The sequence below is a fragment of the Rhyacophila brunnea genome, unplaced genomic scaffold, assembly GCF_057557595.1.
Source record: "Rhyacophila brunnea isolate RB1 unplaced genomic scaffold, BYU_Rbru_1.0 scaffold_2, whole genome shotgun sequence".
NCBI lineage: Eukaryota > Metazoa > Arthropoda > Insecta > Trichoptera > Rhyacophilidae > Rhyacophila > Rhyacophila brunnea.
The window spans coordinates 8,951,419-8,972,603 of NW_028232859.1; the positions used below are offsets into that span (position 1 = coordinate 8,951,419).

General features: G+C 34.5%; 1 protein-coding gene and 1 long non-coding RNA gene across 2 annotated transcripts in view; both read left to right on the plus strand.

Annotated features, from left to right (window-relative positions):
• LOC147071815 (uncharacterized) overlaps positions 1-19,908 on the plus strand; it is a 208,466-nt gene extending 188,558 nt beyond the window's left edge. The window contains exons 3-4 of the long non-coding RNA XR_015070594.1: positions 15,236-15,322; positions 19,709-19,908. This is a non-coding gene — a long non-coding RNA (uncharacterized LOC147071815). The remainder of the gene's footprint in view (positions 1-15,235; positions 15,323-19,708) is intronic.
• A 186-nt stretch (positions 19,909-20,094) lies between these two features.
• LOC147071817 (uncharacterized) overlaps positions 20,095-21,185 on the plus strand; it is a 101,353-nt gene continuing 100,262 nt past the window's right edge. The window contains exons 1-2 of the mRNA XM_085946649.1: positions 20,095-20,510; positions 20,683-20,997. Of these exons, the coding sequence (XP_085802775.1) occupies positions 20,433-20,510; positions 20,683-20,997 (393 nt within the window). The 5' untranslated portion in view covers positions 20,095-20,432. The remainder of the gene's footprint in view (positions 20,511-20,682; positions 20,998-21,185) is intronic.

Here is a 21,185-nt window from a genome sequence, read left to right on the forward strand (position 1 = left end):
GACTCTTAGCCTTTGGACATCTCTCGTGTTGAGGGTCCACGTCTCGCAGCCATACGTGAGCACGGGTAGCACACATTGGTTGAACACCCTACGCTTAAGACATAATGGTAGGTCACTCTTGAAGATAATATTCAGACGTCCGAAAGCACTCCATCCCAGCTTTGTTCTTCGAGCAATTTCATCGTGCATGCTTCCGTCTATGGACACCTGCTGTCCGAGATAGACGTAGCTGCTGACTTGCTCGAGTTGGGTGCCAGAAATACAGATAATCGCAGGGTCCGAAAAACAGTTCCTCATCACTTTTGTCTTTGAGACATTTATCTTTAGACCGACCGTTTGACTGACATCCGCGAGTTCTTGCATTCTACCTTGGAGGTCTTTCGGGTCTTGTGAGAGTATAACAATATCATCTGCAAAGCGCAGGTGACTGAGGTGCTCCCCATTAATTGGAACACCTTTTTCCTCCCAATCAAGTTTCCTAAATAAGTCCTCAAGAGTAGCGGTGAATAGTTTAGGTGAAATGGTATCACCTTGCCGGACACCTTTGTTAATGGGGAATTTACACGACCGTTTGTGGAGTTTCACGCATGCTGTGGCATCACTGTATATACTGTTCAATATGTTTGTATAGCGTCTGGAAATTCCTTGGTTGCTAAGGGCGTCTATAATTGATAATTTTTTGATGGAATCAAACGCCTTTTCATAGTCTATAAAACCAAGATATAATGGCAGTTTGTATTCCTGGTAGCGCTCTATGATTTCCCTGACGACCTGTATATGATCCATAGTACTGTAGCCTCTTCTGAATCCGGCTTGCTCTCTTGGTTGGTTCTCGTCTAGAACTGTTTCGAGACGGTTTGAGAGTATTTTCGTGAAAACCTTATACAGAATTGGCAGTAGACTAATCCTACACTATACTGCGACATATATCTACAATAATGTAGTTAGAATACAGATGAGTGTCGTTGAAAAATTAACTCTACCCATATTGCAATATTTTTGCACATTAAAAATTTGCGTTTATGTCGCAACAGCATTGTCAGCCTGTTCTGCTAATGCGTTCTACGTGTCAGCCAAAACAAAACATACATGGTATAATATTATTGTATGTGTTTGAACAATGAATATTATACCCATATTGTAAATTTGCGTTAATGTTTTTGACGTATTCTACTAATGCGTTCACTTTCACATCGAGACTCTACACACGGGTATTTCTTATGTAAATAAATCTTCAAAACTCTACATAAAGATTCATTCATAATTTTAGTTGATTAATTAAAGGTTTTTACCAGAGTAATTAACTTTTTTTTATATATACCTATGTAAGATATAATATACCTATAAATGTACAATGTGGTACAATTTATGTACGTTTTCCGGGGCACCTAGTTTAAGTCAAAGGGTCACGACCTAGTTGTCAAACGGCAATTTGATATATTGTCTCAAGTGAGAAATCAAATATTCAGAAATAGAATATCGATAAAATAAGTTGATACCGCCAAATTGTTTTGAATAATTATAATTGTCTAATTAAACGCACAATGAATTACAGATTAAATCTCTCACACCAGCAGGTTCAATTGCCTTGGCGAAATTTAAAAAAACATATTTGTTATTTACATTCTTCTGTAAAATTCTCATGACACTTGTATCTCCTCAAGATCGTGCATTGTCTCAAAACAAATCAATTATTTTCTATTTTTCTATTCAAGTTTACGCGGAAGACTTCTGTATTCAGTGTGGGTGGCTGTTAGCAAAATATGAATAGAAAAATATGAATAGCTAGTTAGTTACTTAAGTACAAAACACTTCATTATAATAATAATGTCATACATTGCTTACAAATTCAACTAGCTTTATAAAACATGCATCAAATCTTGTAATGTTTTGCGTGAGACATAACGTATTATTTCTTATATTATTATATAGGTACGGATTTGTTTTTTCATTTAGGTATATTATGATTTGATACGATGTGGATACAATAATGATACATACGAATAATTAGTACAGATTGCGAACGAAAGTTTCGAAAAACAACGAGAAATCTACACACACCTTTGTCGAGATTTATTCTTAAAATCCCCTTCTTACTGTTTGTATTATGTCATGTTTGACATTTCATCAACATTCATTTGTTTATTTATGATAATCATTAAACATCATAATATTTTAAAATAGAATATCTTTTTATAAAACGATAAATTAATATAATATAAAATTTATACTTAATCACTTTTTAATTCCATTCATTTCTCGTAGAGCCGATTTTAATCAATAATCAGGGAAAGCGTTTAACATCTATTATCATTATTACAAAATAAAATAACATAAAAGGTTTGCACTATTTTTATTAATTTTCGCGAGAAATTGCATGCCATGAGCGTAATTCACTTGCTGAGTCTTGCTCTCAGGGGCGTGCATAGATTGTATGTTTGTTACATACCTATTTCGAAAATCTCCTATAAAAGCCAGATTATTAGTATTTAAGAACAACTAGGTTGATACTTATTTGAAAGATCGGGTGATTTTGCATTTTAATTTACTACCTAACACGCATGTATCAGAATACTGGGCACTCAGCAAACATGATGAGAGGCATATGGATATCTTTGAGATGAGAGTTTTGAGAAGAATCTTTGGCGGCTATTTGAAGGTCAAGGTATAATGAGGAGCCATACACACTTTATGGGAGTGAAAAGATTACGTGGCATGTGAAATTGCAGGGGCTACGCTGGATCGGTCACATGCATAGAATGCCCAGAAGATTTAACAGTTCTCGGTCAAAGTTACTGGAGAGATCGTCCAGGATGAAGAAGGTTTATGATCATGACATAACACAAAAATAATTTAACACTATCTTATTTATTCTATGCTTCGAGGAAATAATTTAAATATTAATAATTAGGTTTTGTCAGGTTTTTTTATATTGTTAATTATAAAACCAGACAGCCATTAACATATCAGATTTAATTAAATTTAGATTATGTGAATTTCCTAACCATTCTAAAATAGTGATTTACTAGAGCAGGTAATATCGGAATCAATATTGAACATTTTCTCGTCTGTCTGTACTGAAAAATTAAGCTGCAAACTGAAACAAATAACACAAAGAAGGCACAAAAAATTAAATGAGTGTATATTCTTATTTATTAAAAATAACGATTGTTTTACCCCACCCGTATAAAAAGCACCGCGCTCCAGTGGCTGCGTCTCTCCACGGTGCACCGGCGAACTTTCTTCCAAGTACTTTCTAACTTCTAACAACAAAATCGTGCATGCTGAATTTATTCGAAGCCATTGCACTTTGCCGATAGTGCAAGTTGCTCCACGTAACCACATTTCAGACAAGTGATCTACGTTTTTTAAATCATTATTTATTACAATAAACATATTATGCAGACTATTAAATTTAATCGCCACATTTCATACTTTTATTATCATTATTATAATTTATTTTGACACGTTTTCTTCTGGATGTTCTGTCAATACAATTATTCTTGTCCACCAAAAGACTGATTTTTCTTTTAAACAGTTTCTTATTTTTCTATCTGGGTTCACATCAATATCACTAATAACTCCGCGGTTTTCATGCTACCCAACATAATGGATGTGATACTTCGTAATGCTGTATATTGTGCGGTTAACCAATTTGATGGCACCGTAAAGTTTGATGTACCTTTTTGACTTGAATTACTTAATATTTGTGAATGTATTGTTTATTGATTTAATTTCACATTAAGAGTTTACTCTCTCTGTGTACATCGTTTTATATTTGTTGTCTTTGACAATTAAGTATTTTTATCAATTCCGTGTTATTGAAGTATAAAAATGTTTTTTTTTTTTTTGTTAATTCTAAAATATTTTAGTTATTTTTATATTGACGGCTGTTTCGGGATATAAATCTATCTTTAGAACGTCAATAAGATAATTAATTTACTTTTTATAATAATTCTATACGCTGTATTTTACTATGTAGGTAGGTATCTTGCATTGATATTAATTGTCATAATTCTTTTCTCTAAATACATAAATAAATCCTTTATTTCCAATAATCATAATGTCATTCTAAAGGTTATTTTAGTGTAGCAATTCTGTGCTACGCGGAATCTTTTTTGATAATTTACTTGCTTCGTCTTTATATACCTATGAATTTATTTACAATAATAAATAAACAGTCTGTCTTGACGCTAGGGCATTCATTGTTTTCGACATAACAATTAATAGTCTACATAAATGTTAAAAGATTGACGAAAAACCCTCGCACGGTAGGGCGATCAAATCAAGAATGTTACACTATCTTGATTGGTGTCGGCAATCCTCTGAATACAGGGATAACTGGAAGTGGATCGTTAGTGTATTAGAACCAACTAGAATTTGCTTACTCATAAAGGCTACGACATACTTTGTAAGAAACGAACCAAAACACAACTGTAATTTAAGGGGGAGAGGCACGTCAGCAGAGAACCTAGCGGAAAAATACGAAGCAATTAATATGTATCTGATAACATTAAAAAGTAAAAAAATGTAATAAAATTTGAATTCGTTGCAGGGTTACATCTTATTATTACATTATATTTTATGGTCATATTTATTACTAAAATTTAGTTTATTAAGTTTTCAATTTTTCGTCGTTTAGATTTTTGACTAATTCATCGTTTTAATATTTTTTATATTTATTTTAAAAGGCATCGATTGTTATAAAAATATAAATGTGTATAACTTGAAATTATTTTTATTTATATCGCCTAATAGCGCCTGCACAAGTGCATGGATTGACTTGCACCAATAGTGTGTAATTAAATTTAAACTATCGCGATAATAACTGTTTACATATTGTAAAAGTGCTGACTGTCTCTCCAATCTCATTCTTAAAGCGTAAGCGAGACGCGATGTTATCATTGTATGGTGTTATTTGATAGGTTCGAACAGGTTCGTATTTCTTCCGGCAGGTCCACTACTATCGTTCTACTGTGCATGCGCATCCGCCATGCAAGTACCAATTATTGCGTGAAAATTAAGAAGCTACTAAACTTTTTTGATCCATGCAAGCAATCTTCCAATAATACGTATTTACACGTGCATTTTCTTGTTATGGCCGATAATACGTTCCGTCAGCAGTAAATCCATGCACGTGTAAACAGTGTATAATATTCTGCCGTGATAGTACGATTCAGAACTCAGCCTTTTTGAGTTAGGGTACGGCTCGTTCGCCTCTGCACCGAGCTGGTAGAGGCGCGAACCATTCTATCGGAATTTTATAGACCTGGAATATCGTAGATATGTATATTAATATAGTATTTTATACATTGTCTTCAGTTTCATAAAACGATTATAGAAAGTTTCTTTGTTGAGGGCATAAAATCTATAAATTAAAAATATCGAACATGTTCAAGAAAAGTGCAAGATTATTAAAAAAACATGTCAATTTTCGGTTTTTGAGATGTTAAAACGTCCGATGTGACAGTATTGTCAATATTATTTTTAATGTCTTTATTTATATTGCATATTTTTGTAAAACCATCAATGTGTTCTTTACCGAAATTATGTTACTGTAATTAGGTAAGTATAAAAAAAACTCTCTGATCAAAATCTCGCTTTTTCGGGTGTAGGCAGTCTGCAAGTGGTAGTTTATTTACTATCCTACAAAACGCTCAATGTGTTTCATCAATGGAAATGGTGAATTTGATGAAATTACTAAGTAAATTTATGCTACTGTCTTATGTTTGACATAAGGAGTTTTAATTTAACAAGTGGCAGCATTGAATACGATAAACTATTGTTGGATGAATGTAGGCATGGTCCCCACATTCTGAAGCGAGCCCCTGAGCCAATCGCTAAGGTTAAAAGCACTGTCATGTTCTACACGGAGCGGAACTTGAGCAAGTATTAGGTCCCGGAGCGGAGCAACTCAAAAAAAGTCCGCTCCGCTCCGGGTAAAAAGTTTTAAAATGTGTTATATATATAGAAATGTTAAAAATAAAAAAAATAAGTAGTTTTGAAATAATGTTTATTATTCGTACTTTTTATTATTAATTATATTTAACAAAATTTCCGGCAGTAAATCGTCTTTCATTATCTGCGTCATCTGTCAAAAAAGTGAGGTTATTTTGCACTCGGCAGTGTTGGCGTATTTCAAATAATTCCAGTGTTGCAAAAAATATAATATTTTCATTTGATTTTAGGACGAAAATTTAAAAATAAAAAAAACATCCGGTGCAGTGGAGCACTACAAATATTCAGTACTCCGGGTAAAACCCCATTGCTCTACTGTTCCATGCTCCTGCTCCGAGCTCCGCTCCAACGCTCTGGTTCTATAGCAGTGTTACCCGAATGGCATTTCGCGAAACCCAGGTTTCCGTGAGGTAAAATTAAGGGTATTCCATGTGTTTTTAGCGGTGTTTTGTATTTTTAAATAAATCCACTAATTAAATCCAATTATTGAGTAGTAGGCACGTCTTGGCATCATATTGTGAATCACTGATCCCGACACCCTTTTGTGGTTGCCAAGTAACATGCGACCCTTCGACATATTGGATAAATAGCCATTTTTATTAGTCACATTATCACACAGACTAAAATAATTAAGTTTACAATAAAATTTTAAACGTAAATTATCATTTAATTAAACCAATAACAATATGACGTCAAATCGTATTGCATAGCTACATGTTTTAAAATGTTAATATTCATCAAGAGAAATACCCCGTAGGCAACTTTTTTTTTTACTATAAGAGCAAATTTGTGGTGTGTGTTTATCTCACTTAACTGTTCGACCCACCACGCCAGACCTCCCTAAACTCGGATCTCCAGGCTAGAGGCCTATCCCCTCCCTTGTGGGTATAGGTACTATAGATAAAACATGTATGTTTGTTTATGTATTATGAAATCACAATAAATACTTAAATGAGAATTTAAACACAAAATCACTTTCAACGGTAATAGTTATGTAACAGATAAAAAACAATTGATAAACAGCCTTTCTACAATATTACGTTCCAACATTAAAAAATCTGACGTTTACCATCATCTGTCAAACCGGCGAACGCGAGCGCCTATACCGTCAAAGCATATGTAGCTCAATCCTTACTGCGGTCTTAAGTGCCGGTTGACAAAATATAAAATTTCACGTACTTTAACCGAAGTAGGCCGCGCAAAGGAATTCGTAGTGGTTCGTTCAAAAATTGGCCTCCTGTAACTACAGTCAAGATATTCTCCGCGTAGACCCCATAGGCTCTACGCGACGATGTCACCGCTACGCTTGGTCTACGATATCACTACTGACAAAAAATAATAATTACACATCCACTTACGCAACTTTGCGTAATGCTAATAACGTGACCACATCACACTTATTATGATAATAATACCACTGTTATTTTCTTATTACTAGACATTCGTAGTCTGTCGTAGTTATTAGTTATTATTACATTATAATATAGCCTCGCGCTATTCGCCGCCATTATTAATGCATTTCTTTTTCGCGTAATAATTTCATTCCGTGGTTAAGCCAACGCCAATTATTATTTCAGAGTTATTTTCACTTTCGATTTTGTTCGCAGTCGCATTACAGCGTCATCATTGTCTTATTCAACATTAAATTCTATCTAAATTTATTGTAATACGAGGGTGGGTCAATAAGTCCTTAGAAAAGCCGACAGGTGGCGCGACTAGTACTGTAAGCGGTTTGTTTTCATGCAGCGGCACTACCGATTCAGTATGCTGCGAAGTTTCAATCAGATTGGTCGGGTTGTTGTGTGTTTCTCGTACATTTAAAAAAAAATTTGCTTGTGGAAAATGGAAAAATGGAAAATTGAGTTTAGAGCTGTTATTAAACATTTTAATATAAAAGGGTTAACAGCAAAGGAAATAAAAAATGAGTTGGATTTAGTTCACGGCATATCTGCTCCTTCACTTGCAACTATTTATAACTGGTTAAATGAATTTAAACGTGGTCGTACATCAACAAAGGATGAACCACGCTCAGGACGTCCTGTAGAGGTGACTACACCAGAAATGATCAATAAAATCCACGATATGGTGTTAAGTGACCGAAGATTAAAGTTGAGTGAGATAATTGAGGTTACAGGGATCTCAAAAGGTAGCGTCATTTCTAGTTTACATGACAAATTGGGCATGAAAAACATTTCTGCAAGATGGGTGCCGCGTTTGCTCACAGTCGACAATAAACGCAATAAGGTGGTGGCCTCAAAAGCCCTGTTGTCGCTCATGCAACGCAATCCGGATGAATTTTTTCGTCGCTTTGTGACTGTAGATGAAACATGGATACACCACTATACTCCCGAGACGAAAAAACAGTCAAAGCAGTGGATTGCGAAAGGCGAACCATGTCCAAAGAAGGCGAAAACCATAAAATCAGCTGGTAAGGTTATGGCTACTGTATTTTGGGATGCACGTGGAACTATTTTCGTTGACTATTTGTAAAAAGGAAAAACAATAACAGGGAATTATTATGCATCTTTATTGGACCAGCTAAAAAACAAAATTGAAGAAAAACGGCCTCATTTAAAAAGGAAAAAAATCCTCTTTCATCAGGACAATGCCCGTGTTCACACATGTTTACGATCAATGGCTAAAATTGAAGAATTGAAGTTCGAATTGGTCGACCACCCACCGTATTCGCCAGATTTAGCCCCCAGTGACTTTTTCCTTTTCCCAAACTTAAAAAAATGGCTAAGTGGACAACGTTTTTTTCAAATGAAGAAGTCATCGATCGGACAAATGTTTATTTTGAGGACCTTCCGAAAACTTATTTTTCTGACGGTTTAAAAATAATTGAGAAACGTCTAACCAAGTGTATTGAGCTCCAAGGAAATTATGTTGAGAAATAAAAAAAAAATACAAAAATAAAAACTGTTTTAATGTTTTTTTCTAAGGAATTATTGACCCACCCTCGTATTATCGTATAGTAAGCATGTATTATACTTTAATTCTGTAAATTTTTGGTGGAAAGTTATTAGAAAAAACAGTCTGCCATTCACTTCTGCATTCTGTAGCTCTGAGGGCCATTGATAGATAAGCCAGTGGCGTTCTTCCCCTGATCACTCCAGCGAATCAATCTTACCCTTGACTACAAGCGACGCTCCCGCGAACAATGTGGGAAAAAAGCTATCTTTTAAGTAGCAGACAATACGTATTATGACGCTGAATGCAGTGTCGATGTGGGTTGCATCAAACAAGGACAGGCACAGACAGTTTGTTTTTCCCTAATGTTTAATGGCGATTGGAGATAACTACACTGAATCCTGACCACAACAGCAGTAAATTTTTGACTGCCCAACATCCTATGGGAATGTCCTGAAATGTGAACGGAAATGGAAGAGATAGTCAAGTCGGTTCAATCAGATATTGGGCCTATCCGATATGGTTACCACAAAGGCCAATTTTATTATTTATTTACACAAAAATGAATATGTCTTATCGCTGACATGAAGCTATCATCATATAGAATGTTCGTCAATTTTGGATTAGCTTTGTTTTGTATTAGATACTAATATATTTTATTTTTGTTAGTTCTCCGTGTTCCTTTTATCTCGTTATTTTTTCAGTCCATTTTTTATAATATAGCCATTACAAATAAATAAATTTATTTTTACTTTATATTATACTCTGTTCATATTGACACGCCATTTACCATTGTACTGTGTTCGGACACTTTCAGTTACTAAAACATTTAGTGATACAAACTTAATATACAATCTTCACGTAACTACAGATCGCTTTAGTAATACAATAAATAGCGACGACCTATATAAAATAAATTGTGTTTGAGTGTTAGTCCATCATTATTATGTCTAATATCTTTTAATATCTATGATACGCAAAACTTTAAAAATATCGACATGTAAATTCGTCTCCCTTATCCATTTAATTATCAAACGGTCAATAAAACACGTTTGTCTCCCAGAATAATAGCAGTAAACAAAATGCAGGTGAATAAATCTGGTAAAGAGTGAAGTTAGTTAGAAATGAAGCAAAATGCTTCTCGGACGTTTAGTGAAAGTGAAATAATATAGCTGCATGTACCTACCTCGTATCTCAGTATCTGGTAACAAGTCGTACGATGTTTATAATATTATAAATATACCTAATTACTCTATTTGTGATGTATTGTATAATTATTTATAAAAAGAATGTGACGAGTAAGTGTATAATAGACGTTTAGGTGATTGCTAATTAGCGTCTAATTATATTCATAATATAATTAATTAATTTAATAGTTGTAAAGGTTTATTTATGTACATATTACTATTTTCTATTGTGGCAACACGATGTCGTGATGTCAATCAATCAAATCATTATATTGTACGATTTGTACGCGTTTCCTCAAAAGGCTGGTAACATGTATAGGTACTTTATTTTAATTTGGGAAATAAAACTGTCAGAATATATTTCGTCCGTGTATACCAGGGGTAGTCAACCTGGTCCCTACCGCTCACTAGTGGGCGTTCTAGCTTTCATGGTGGGCGGTAGGGGTTTTAAAAACATTTTCATTATGTTTTCATAAAATTCTCCGTGACAATTTAAATTTCAGAAAATATACTATTTGTATATTACTATTACTTATTACTATTGCAAGATGAGACCTTCATTTGTTCCTCAGAAAAATTGAGCCAGATATCCAGTATTTAGTTTAGCAGCATCAGCCACAGGGATCTCATTAATAAATTAATTGATTAAATGTAATTTCATCAGATTTCATGCTTCTATGTATGCAAAGTATAAATAAAAAGATAGATGTAACTATAGTAAGTTGTTTTATAAAGATTTATTCTGCCAAACTTAGCTAAAGTCTGACATTAAGTATTTGGTAAGTAACTATTATTATATGCTTTATCTTGCTGTAACTCTGCTTTATAAATTTTATAAAGTAAAGTTACTTCCCTACTTTATAAATCAACATGACTGTGGAACCGGTGGCTGGTTAAAAAATTTGACTACTAACAGAGATACAAAAGTGGGCGGTAGTTATAAAAAGGTTGACTACCCCTGGTATATATACATTGTATACTATACGCCGTAAATATATAATATTATGTAGTCTTCAGTAAATTGTCAATCTTCTTCCGTGCATTCGAAACTATTACTATTGTAATAATTGTATAAGATAAAAGTTCAATTATGTAACACTAAGGTAGATAGGCATAACTATATAATTATTATAATTATTATATAATATTAGAAATATCAAAAGAATAATCGCATATTAAGCCGAATAACCGAAATAGTATTTCTCTACAGAAATACATAACTACCAAATAGTTTCCTGTCAATTTTTGGCCTATTTCAAAAATTAAGAATGCCGAAAACGTTCTGCTACTCACTTTTCAGTAATTTAAAAGTGACGAACCGTCTTACAACCGTGCCAATGGCATGGTAAAGCTACCGCGTTTCAGTCGATCTATGTATAGTAAGTAATATGGTATAAGTTATGTAAGAATTTTATATTGAGGCATTAGGTATATTTTTAATATAGCACATAAATTTAGAATTTCAATTATATTTTTGTAGCGATATAGACAACCGGCATGGCAATATGACGATACGAGGTCCGTTTATCTATCAAAGTGCTTTACACACTTTCATTCAAATTTCACCTGCAAGGTATCCAGTGATCTTAGATGAATTAACATAGATCTGCATTTAATGCACTCGGCATCATTTCTATTTGTTGCATTTGAATGAGTATAACCTGTTATCAACATTTTTCGCCCACAACTAGTTCAGAATGTGACACCGTCACTAGTTGGCTTTTCTAATACTGGTACACACTCACAATTATTTGTATATTTGTATCTATTACTTTAACTTGACATTCATTCAGATCTGGTTATTTAGTTACCTGTCATAAAGTTCCGTTTGTCGCAAGTGTTCCCAGGACCAAATAAAATGTAAATGACTTATATAAATTCACCCGTTTGTATTCACCTCGTTTATTTGTGAAGCTTCGTCTGTTCACGTCTTGTCTGCACGAAGAGAACATCCCAGAGTCATGGAAAAATGCCTCCATTATTATTCTCCATAAGAAAGGAGACACTGAAGATCTGAAAAACTATCGACCAATTAGTCTACTGCCAATTCTGTATAAGGTTTTCACGAAAATACTCTCAAACCGTCTCGAAACAGTTCTAGACGAGAACCAACCAAGAGAGCAAGCCGGATTCAGAAGAGGCTACAGTACTATGGATCATATACAGGTCGTCAGGGAAATCATAGAGCGCTACCAGGAATACAAACTGCCATTATATCTTGGTTTTATAGACTATGAAAAGGCGTTTGATTCCATCAAAAAATTCTCAATTATAGACGCCCTTAGCAACCAAGGAATTTCCAGACGCTACATAAACATATTGAACAGTATATACAGTGATGCCACAGCATGCGTGAAACTCCACAAACGGTCGTGTAAATTCCCCATTAACAAAGGTGTCCGGCAAGGTGATACCATTTCACCTAAACTATTCACCGCTACTCTTGAGGACTTATTTAGGAAACTTGATTGGGAGGAAAAAGGTGTTCCAATTAATGGAGAGCACCTCAGTCACCTGCGCTTTGCAGATGATATTGTTATACTCTCACAAGACCCGAAAGACCTCCAAGGCAGAATGCAAGAACTCGCGGATGTCAGTCAAACGGTCGGTCTAAAGATAAATGTCTCAAAGACAAAAGTAATGAGGAACTGTTTTTCGGACCCTGCGGTTATCTGTATTTCTGGAACCCAACTCGAGCAAGTCAGCAGCTACGTCTATCTCGGACAGCAGGTGTCCATAGACGGAAGCATGCACGATGAAATTGCTCGAAGAACAAAGCTGGGATGGAGTGCTTTCGGACGTCTGAATAGTATCTTCAAGAGTGACCTACCATTATGTCTTAAGCGTAGGGTGTTCAACCAATGTGTGCTACCCGTGCTCACGTATGGCTGCGAGACGTGGACCCTCAACATGAGAGATGTCCAAAGGCTAAGAGTCACACAGCGAGGCATGGAGAGGTGCATGTTGGGCATCACGCGAAAGGACCGTAAGAGAAACGAATGGGTTAGGAAGCAGACAAGAGTACGCGATGTAATAGACGTTGCCAAACAGCTGAAATGGAGATGGGCGGGGCACATTGCTCGCCGAAAGGACGGCCGCTGGACAAATGCCGTCATCCAATGGTACCCAAGGGGTACGAAACGGCCACAGGGTCGCCCTAAAAGTCGCTGGATTGACGAACTGGTAAAGTTCGGCGGAAATACGTGGCAGCGAACGACACAGGACCGAGAGAGTTGGAGAAAGCTTGGGGAGGCCTTCATCCAGCAGTGGATTGACCCCGGCTGATGATGATGATGATGATGATATGATTTGGTAGGTGTTTATCGTTTTTAATAATTGATTTCTTTGTTATTTTTAATATTATATTATATTATATGGTACCAGTACCACGGGATAATGTGTTAGCAGCAATCCTCGTTAACGTCTGAACATAACCTTGCTATGGTAACCATTTGATTTGTTTGAATGCCACAGCGATAACGATTTACCTTTTCTAGCATTATTTTAGTCTTAGTGGATAGATTGACACTTCAGAATAATGAAAATTCAGCAATACACAGAGATAGTGACAGGAACAATAAATTGTGGCACTTTTATTTAGTCACTTCATCTGTTGTAAGCTTTTCCTCGGCCGTTCCAATCATTGACTTGGTAAAATACCTACTACGAACTTTCCAGAGTTTAGTTCTGTTTGTGTGCTATATGGTGAACTTCTGTAGAATGCAACGCAGGTCTCCGATGAGAGTTTATTGTATTTGGTTTTTGGGCTGTCGCTGTGTATGTATTATCCTTTCTTCATCTTCAGTTGCAGATAGAGTTGGGTTTCGGGAATTTCCCGACGAGAATTCTCGAGAAATTTTCGAGATTCTCCATCCCGAATTGAAATTTTTAACATTTCGGGAAATCTTGGATCTTGAGAATCTTTTCTCGGGATTCGGAATTTCTTTATTATCAAATATGAATGAAAAAACGATTTTTCTATATGAAAAACGTGGACAGAAAATACAAACGTTCAACGATTGATCGGGGCATTTAACACAATTAAGCCGACGTCGATTCAAAATTAAGGCAATTTTTCAACATCAGTGAATTTTCTGTCTGAAAAGCATACGCGATTATCAGACGCAGCCATTGACAGTCTGTGTTTTTTGAAATTCTATTCTATTTGTTTTCCTACTTCTATTTTGTTTGTCTTCTTACTTAAATAAAAAAAAATATATTTTTTTGTAATTCGTCGGTTTTTACACTGTTTTTGTGATTTTTACAGGTTTTTTAAAATCTTCTCGATATCTCGAGAATTCTCGAGTATTTTTTTTCTGGAAATCCCGAATCTCTAGATTGAGATTTTCTCGGAAAATATCCAACTCTAGTTGCAGAGGCTATTCTCTTTATAGAGCTAGATACAATAACATCTAACCGTTAAAGTCCCAAGCAATACCTATAATTAATTATGAGGGGAGTCTGTCTCGAATTATTAGCTAGCTAACACGTCATTATTTTTCGTTCTTTTGGCTATCCACTAATGCGTCTGGTCTTTGTCTGATTACTTAGTAGGTAAACGTATTTTAATGATTTTATTTATTTCACAGTGATAAATAAATACATCAAACACAATATTGTGAAAAGCTCTCGAAAAGTGTTATCGAATCAAAATAATATACCTAGTCACTGTAAAAATGTGCTAGGCATATTTTGTCAGGGCGATTTTCTTTGACACACACAGCGCAATAGATTCATCAGAAGATTTAAAAGGGTGCTTCGAAACAGTTCAACCCACTCATGTAATTATTACTGTATTATACCAAAATCGTCAAAAGATGCTTAGATATTTCTCGCAAATTGAGTAGGTATACAATATTGCCCAAAGTACAACAAAATCCCTTCAACTAACACCAAACGGGTCCATAACATAACTAATTAATAATTCATTTTGATTACTGTATGTGATTTGTAGTGTTCATTGTATTTTTTATCATGAGGGTCTCAACATCAGTCAGTGCGTCGGGCATCCACTCCCTAAACTGACCACTGTATAATAATAATTACATACAATTGATGAAGTGAGAGTAAAGTTGTCAATATTAATTTATTAATGTATACTTCTTTAGAATCCCTGCTATGAAATTCTCGTGGACGATAATTTTTTTGTTCCTAATTTAGTGATTTTTCTTTGTTTTCAGGTGTTTTAACCGCCCAAAGCTGGCTGAGGAAAGACGGGTCCTCATGAGCTGGCCCAGGAGGTTCGACATTCACAGAGACATAGCCAGGTATAACAAAAAACGATCTACACAATAATAATGAAGCACCTATGTATGATATACTTAATCTATCTGTTGTGAGAGAAAACTTGCCGATCCCCATTTCACTAAGGAAACAACTCAAAATGTCAAGGTTTTTAGTTAATAATGCCATTCGATGTAGAAAGCAGCTTTCTGCTGCTCTTCTCTTTATAATTCAGCAAAAATTTCTTCAATAAGTGTGTCATAAAATCGAATAACCCTATTGAAATTTGTTATCGTTTTGTACTTACACGACTACTGGTAATGAGATTTAACTAATAATTATACCTTGCCACCTGTTGGTAGAGATTTTTTTTTTGGTTAACATGTTTGATCTGTACCTAAAATTGAGTAAGTAAGAAATTCCATAGAATCATATTTAATAGGAAATGGCGTACGTACCTGCGACATGTTTCCAGTGTGAGAACTTATTTGTAGTATTTTCTTCGGTTGGGGACTTAACCAAAGACGCAATGATAATGGTTTTAGGTACGCCGAGGTTTGAGCCACTGTCAGGTTGATAAACCCCTCGCAAAAAACGCTTGTGCGAAAACTGTCTCTAGGTGTGAAAAATATAACAATAGTGATGTTGCCAGGATCACAAGTTTTTGGTACCTACTTTCTACGAAGTGACGGCTTCATCTGTCTCATGAAAAACCGCTGCATAGACAACTGTAAACAAATACTACTGTCATGATCATGAGATGTCATTTTTATGGGAGAAATGATTTGACGTATTTACGTATGACGGATATTTTGTACGTTTCTGGGAGGGGGTCCGGGCCCTCTCCCTCTCCCTGTGTGCGTGCCTCGGTCATGATGTGGCTATATTATTATATACCATTATCATCATCAGCCGGGGTCGATCCACTACTGGATGAAGACCTTCCCATAGCTCTCTCCACTCTTCTCGACCCCTAGTTAATTGCTGCCAAGTACATTCACCGAACTTTATGAGTTCATCTATCCAGCGGGTTTTAGGGCGTCCCGTCCCTATGGTCGTTTAGTGCCCCTCGGGTACCACTGTATGTCGGCATTTGTCCAGAGGTTGTCTACTCGCCGAGCGACGTGTCCATCCCATTGCCATTTCATATGTTTAGCGACCTCTATCACATCGCGTCCATTTACTTATTCATTGGTTTCTTTTGTAATCTTTGCGCGTTATGCTCGTAATGCACCTTTTCATGCCACGTTGTGCTACTAAAAATACTTACGAGTAGGCTATGTGTTATTATTAGTTAAATCGTACAGCCGAAATTGTAGTAATTTTCATGATTAAATATTGGAAAAATCTACCGAAATTTTATTGTATGTGTCATGAAAATAGATCAGTCATTTCCTATTCACTGAATCGTACCTAAATCCTAATACTTAGCCCTATTCCTGCGTATTTACTTAATACCGAATATAATAAATAATATTATCAACCTTCTGATGGTTTATCATAAATATGTCAAAACAATAATTAATTATTTTTATCATGAACAGAATTTGATAGTAGATAATATATTATAACAGAGTGTTATTTTGTAATTACATATTATTTCCTATTAAGTGTATTATATTTTTTACTTTAATACCTACCTTTATCCGTAGGTATTATACATAAGCAGACTTAGTCCGATTGGACCGATTGGGCCCAAATTGAAAAGAAAACAAATATTTTGATTAAAATAAAATCATTTAATTGAAACATGGAACCGTAAAGTACGGTAGAATCATAGAATTTAAAAAAATCGAGAATTACTTGTTTCAATTAATGAAAGGTATTAACACCAAAAAATCTTAATTTTATATACCTACAAACCGTCTACTGAGAATTATAGCATTTCCACGAAATTTGAAACGTGGTGGTTTTAGGTGCACGGAATTCTGTAGTGCTGACAGGTTTGGAGGCTGACAGGTGTTGTCAGGATATTTTATGCTTCGTTTATTTTTAAACCAATATTTAGATACTTTCTAATCGTCTGCTTCATAGAAAACCGTCACTGCTCTCAAAAATTGTAATATTTGTATTCATTCACACATTCCCCGCCTTTTATTATGTGCCGTCTTATGCAATGGATGACCTGCTTACCCCCACGGAAAGTCACTGCTTTAGGCCTCGTATGCTTTATGGAAGCACTGAAAATCAGCGAAACGCTTAAGACGATACATCAGTGAAACGGCAAATAATTTTCAACTATAGGCGCGACAAAATTTTGGGCTCGCAAGCATTCGGAGAGAGAACGTCGAGCTGGGAACACGTCAATTCGTTTCGTGATAGCGACGGAGGTATTAATTCTTAAATCGTGTAAAGATGACTAAAAACGTTACCCATTTACTTGAAAAAGAAAACATGTCAATGAATATATTATTATTGTTACTAATGGAATAATAAACAGAACATTAAATGGACGCATGTTGGATTTATATGACAAATTATATTTCGTTTGGCATGCGTCATTTGCACCCGCGACCCGCAATCCGCGCATCGCCTAGTAACGATCTTTTTAGACCGTGCCTCAACTGAGGTATAGCCTTAAGCTTAGCGAATGGCTAACAACAGTAAGAACCATTTTCCGTATAAATATGTTGAGAAACCTCTCTGGAAGTATGTAGCAAAATTCCTATTTATAGTAACTAACTAATAGATAATGACGAATATATAGTAATAATGTATGACGAATAAATAACGTATGTACACTTTACAAGTAAACTAATTTAATAACATTATAATATTATTGTATAGTAAATAAACTAACTAACTTTAGTAAACTGACAAACAGAATATAGCAACATAATCGATCACAAATTTATTTATTTGAGTAACTTGTAAATATAATAATATATTGTATGTCTTTGATTCGTCGACTGGTTTTTGAAACTTCGTTAGATATAGCCATGAAAACTAAATTACTTCCGTGTTGTTTTCATTGATTTTAGGTTGTTTTTAAGAATACGGTAAATTGAAATAATCAGTACGTATATATTATTATGTACGTGGTAGATTGGTTCTAGGCGCTTGTGGCATTGAAGAAAATACAAAATAATAATATGTAGTATTTTTTAAATTTAATATTAAAATAATTTACCTCCTTTCGGCAATAATGTGTTGTGTAGGTCAGTGACGTTGATAAAGTAGTAGGTACATAAAAATATTATAAATTATTAGCGAGGTTGTGATACTTGGTGTCGCAGTAAACTGAGTAAACTATAATGTTTAATATTTTTATCTTTAATTTCAAAATATTTAAAATTAAATAATACTTATATATTAAAAAAAAAGTATCTACAACAGAAATAAATAATTATTATTCGATGTTTTGTTAGTACCATCTAGCGGCGAATAGCTAAACTTATAGATTTCATCCGTTTTAGAAAATGTGCTTTAACATTATATTTTGTGCGTATTAGTGACATCTATGTATGACTAGTAAAAACAAAATATAATATCACATTTTTCATAATAAAAATTATTATTTATTTTATTAATTATCAGCATCTTCTTCTTCCTCACAATTACGGCATTTCTCACAATGATTACGGGCTGTTGCCAAGTAAGCATTGCGTCATGAATCCGCGAGAATTCTTACATGTATGCAGGACGACTCTTTGAATTCCTCCTATGAAGTGAGCAACCCTCTGTTCCGCCACCTGTTTCTTCAGTATAGTATGTGGAATTATGCCAACGGTAGAAATTCCCACTGTGGTATTATATTCCCTTATCAGATGCCACATTTTCTCAACATTACCGGCTAGCTACACATATTTACTCATCTTCTCCGCATTAGCTTAGTTTTGTAAATTTTGGACAGTATTATGTCCAATATGAAGCTGATTGGCCAATATTATTAATATTTTATGTAATTACATAAATTATTTTCCAACTAACCAACTAACTATCTTAGAACTATCTTAGAACTATCTTAGAAATAGAGACCATCAGTTGTTTATTCTCCCAAGGTGCAGAACCAACCTGCCACTGGTAATGCCAATTGGGAGAGTCATAACTATGTTCAACGAAATTGCTTCGGGTGTTGATATATTCCACCTACGTGAGAATGAGTTTAGGTGGATGTTGTTTTATAAATTCTTAAAATAGGGTCTGCTTAACTCATCCGGTGTACTTCCTTGTACCTATCTAATTCATCTACTGATATATCTCTTTTTTTATGTAATACTGTTATACTTATATATCTTTGTTTCTAAATGTCATGTTGTGAACGTCTTAAACTTATAATTTGTAATGTCCACAATGTTAAAAAAAAAAAAAAAAATTGAATAAATTGAAATATTTTTTTAAATCTCTTGATATTATATAAAATTCTATTCATTACATTCTACCCTTATCCATGTTATTTTATTAATTTGTATTTTTTATTATTATTTCAGGTCGCTTTTGAAAAAGCACTGGATGTATGGCGTGAGATAACGTAGGAAGAAGGAAAACGATAGTTCCACACACGAGACAAATTAAAGCCCAACGACTAAGTGTTCAAATTATTATTATACTCAAAACGCAAATAACGTAACATCAGAATGTGTTCATTTATAACCTAAACAAATTATACACAAAGTTTGCCTATACTTATAAAAATTAAAACAAAAAAAATTAGCAAAGAAACAAACCGACTAAACAAACAAAATTTATTGCTTCAAACATCCGTCCGCTGATGCCAATTACGATATTCGTAACTGATTTATTGAATTTATATACCTACTTAAATAAGTTTTACATTTTTGTACCGCGATTTTAGTGAATATTAAAAGTAATGTTTACCTAAAGATAATTATTAATTATTACATAAAACAAAATAATATATTATACAAAAAAAATTGTGATCGGTTATGATTTTTATTTTAATAAGTTCCAAAATCAAGTGATGCTATAGTGTTACCATATTTTATAAAATTAATTATTGATTACGAGTGAACAGTGAAATTTAAAAAAAATTTATAACTGGTAATTCTTAGTATAATTAAATAACAAAAACCTTTGTAATAAAGTGTGCGGTAGTTTTTTTAACCGTGCTAATTGTTTTACCGACATAGACAGTTTGTTACCGACTCTATTGTGGCGGGAACACATGTCCTGGGGCCTGCGGGTGCGCTGGCGATGCCATTTCTGGATGACGATCTGCTTTGGTGTCCAGAAAATGATGGAAGAATGGTTGACCTATCATCATGCCTACAGGTATAACATAATATATTTAACCAATTAGGTATATTTTTTTAGCATTTGCGATTTTATCGTTTTTATTTATGATTTTTTAAAAAGAATAATTGTTTTGTAACACCTCTTCCATTGCTAAGAAATTCTCAGTGTATAATAATAATATATAAAATATCTAATTATTGTGTTTCAGGATGCCGTGACAGGCAGCCAACAAGCGGCGCTGCACCATCATATGCAGCAGCAGGCCGCGATGGGCGAGCTCACCTCTGCAGATATCACCAGCCTGGTGAATGGCTTGGGCGGAGGGAACGGCAGCAACGGAAACGGCTGTCACCAGTCACAGACACCGCCCTCCTCCGCAGCTGGTGAAGAGGTTCTGGCCAGTGATACCGATGATATCTTGAAACAACTCGGTGAAACGGCCTTCCTTGACAACTTTTTTACGGATCTTGCATCTGGCATGGGCGCAAATGGATCTGTCAACTGTGCGGACATTGAAATTAAGGTAATTTATTTTCTATTTTACAAATTCGTTCAAAAAAGATATGTGTATATCTATAAAAGATCATTATAATAATTGGCATTGTTAAAATATTTTTGTTTTGAGAACTTCATAGTAACACACATGTGCAGAATAGGTTTTTCAAGGTTACTATAATAAAAACAGTTGAAATTGGAAATTATCAAAAAATT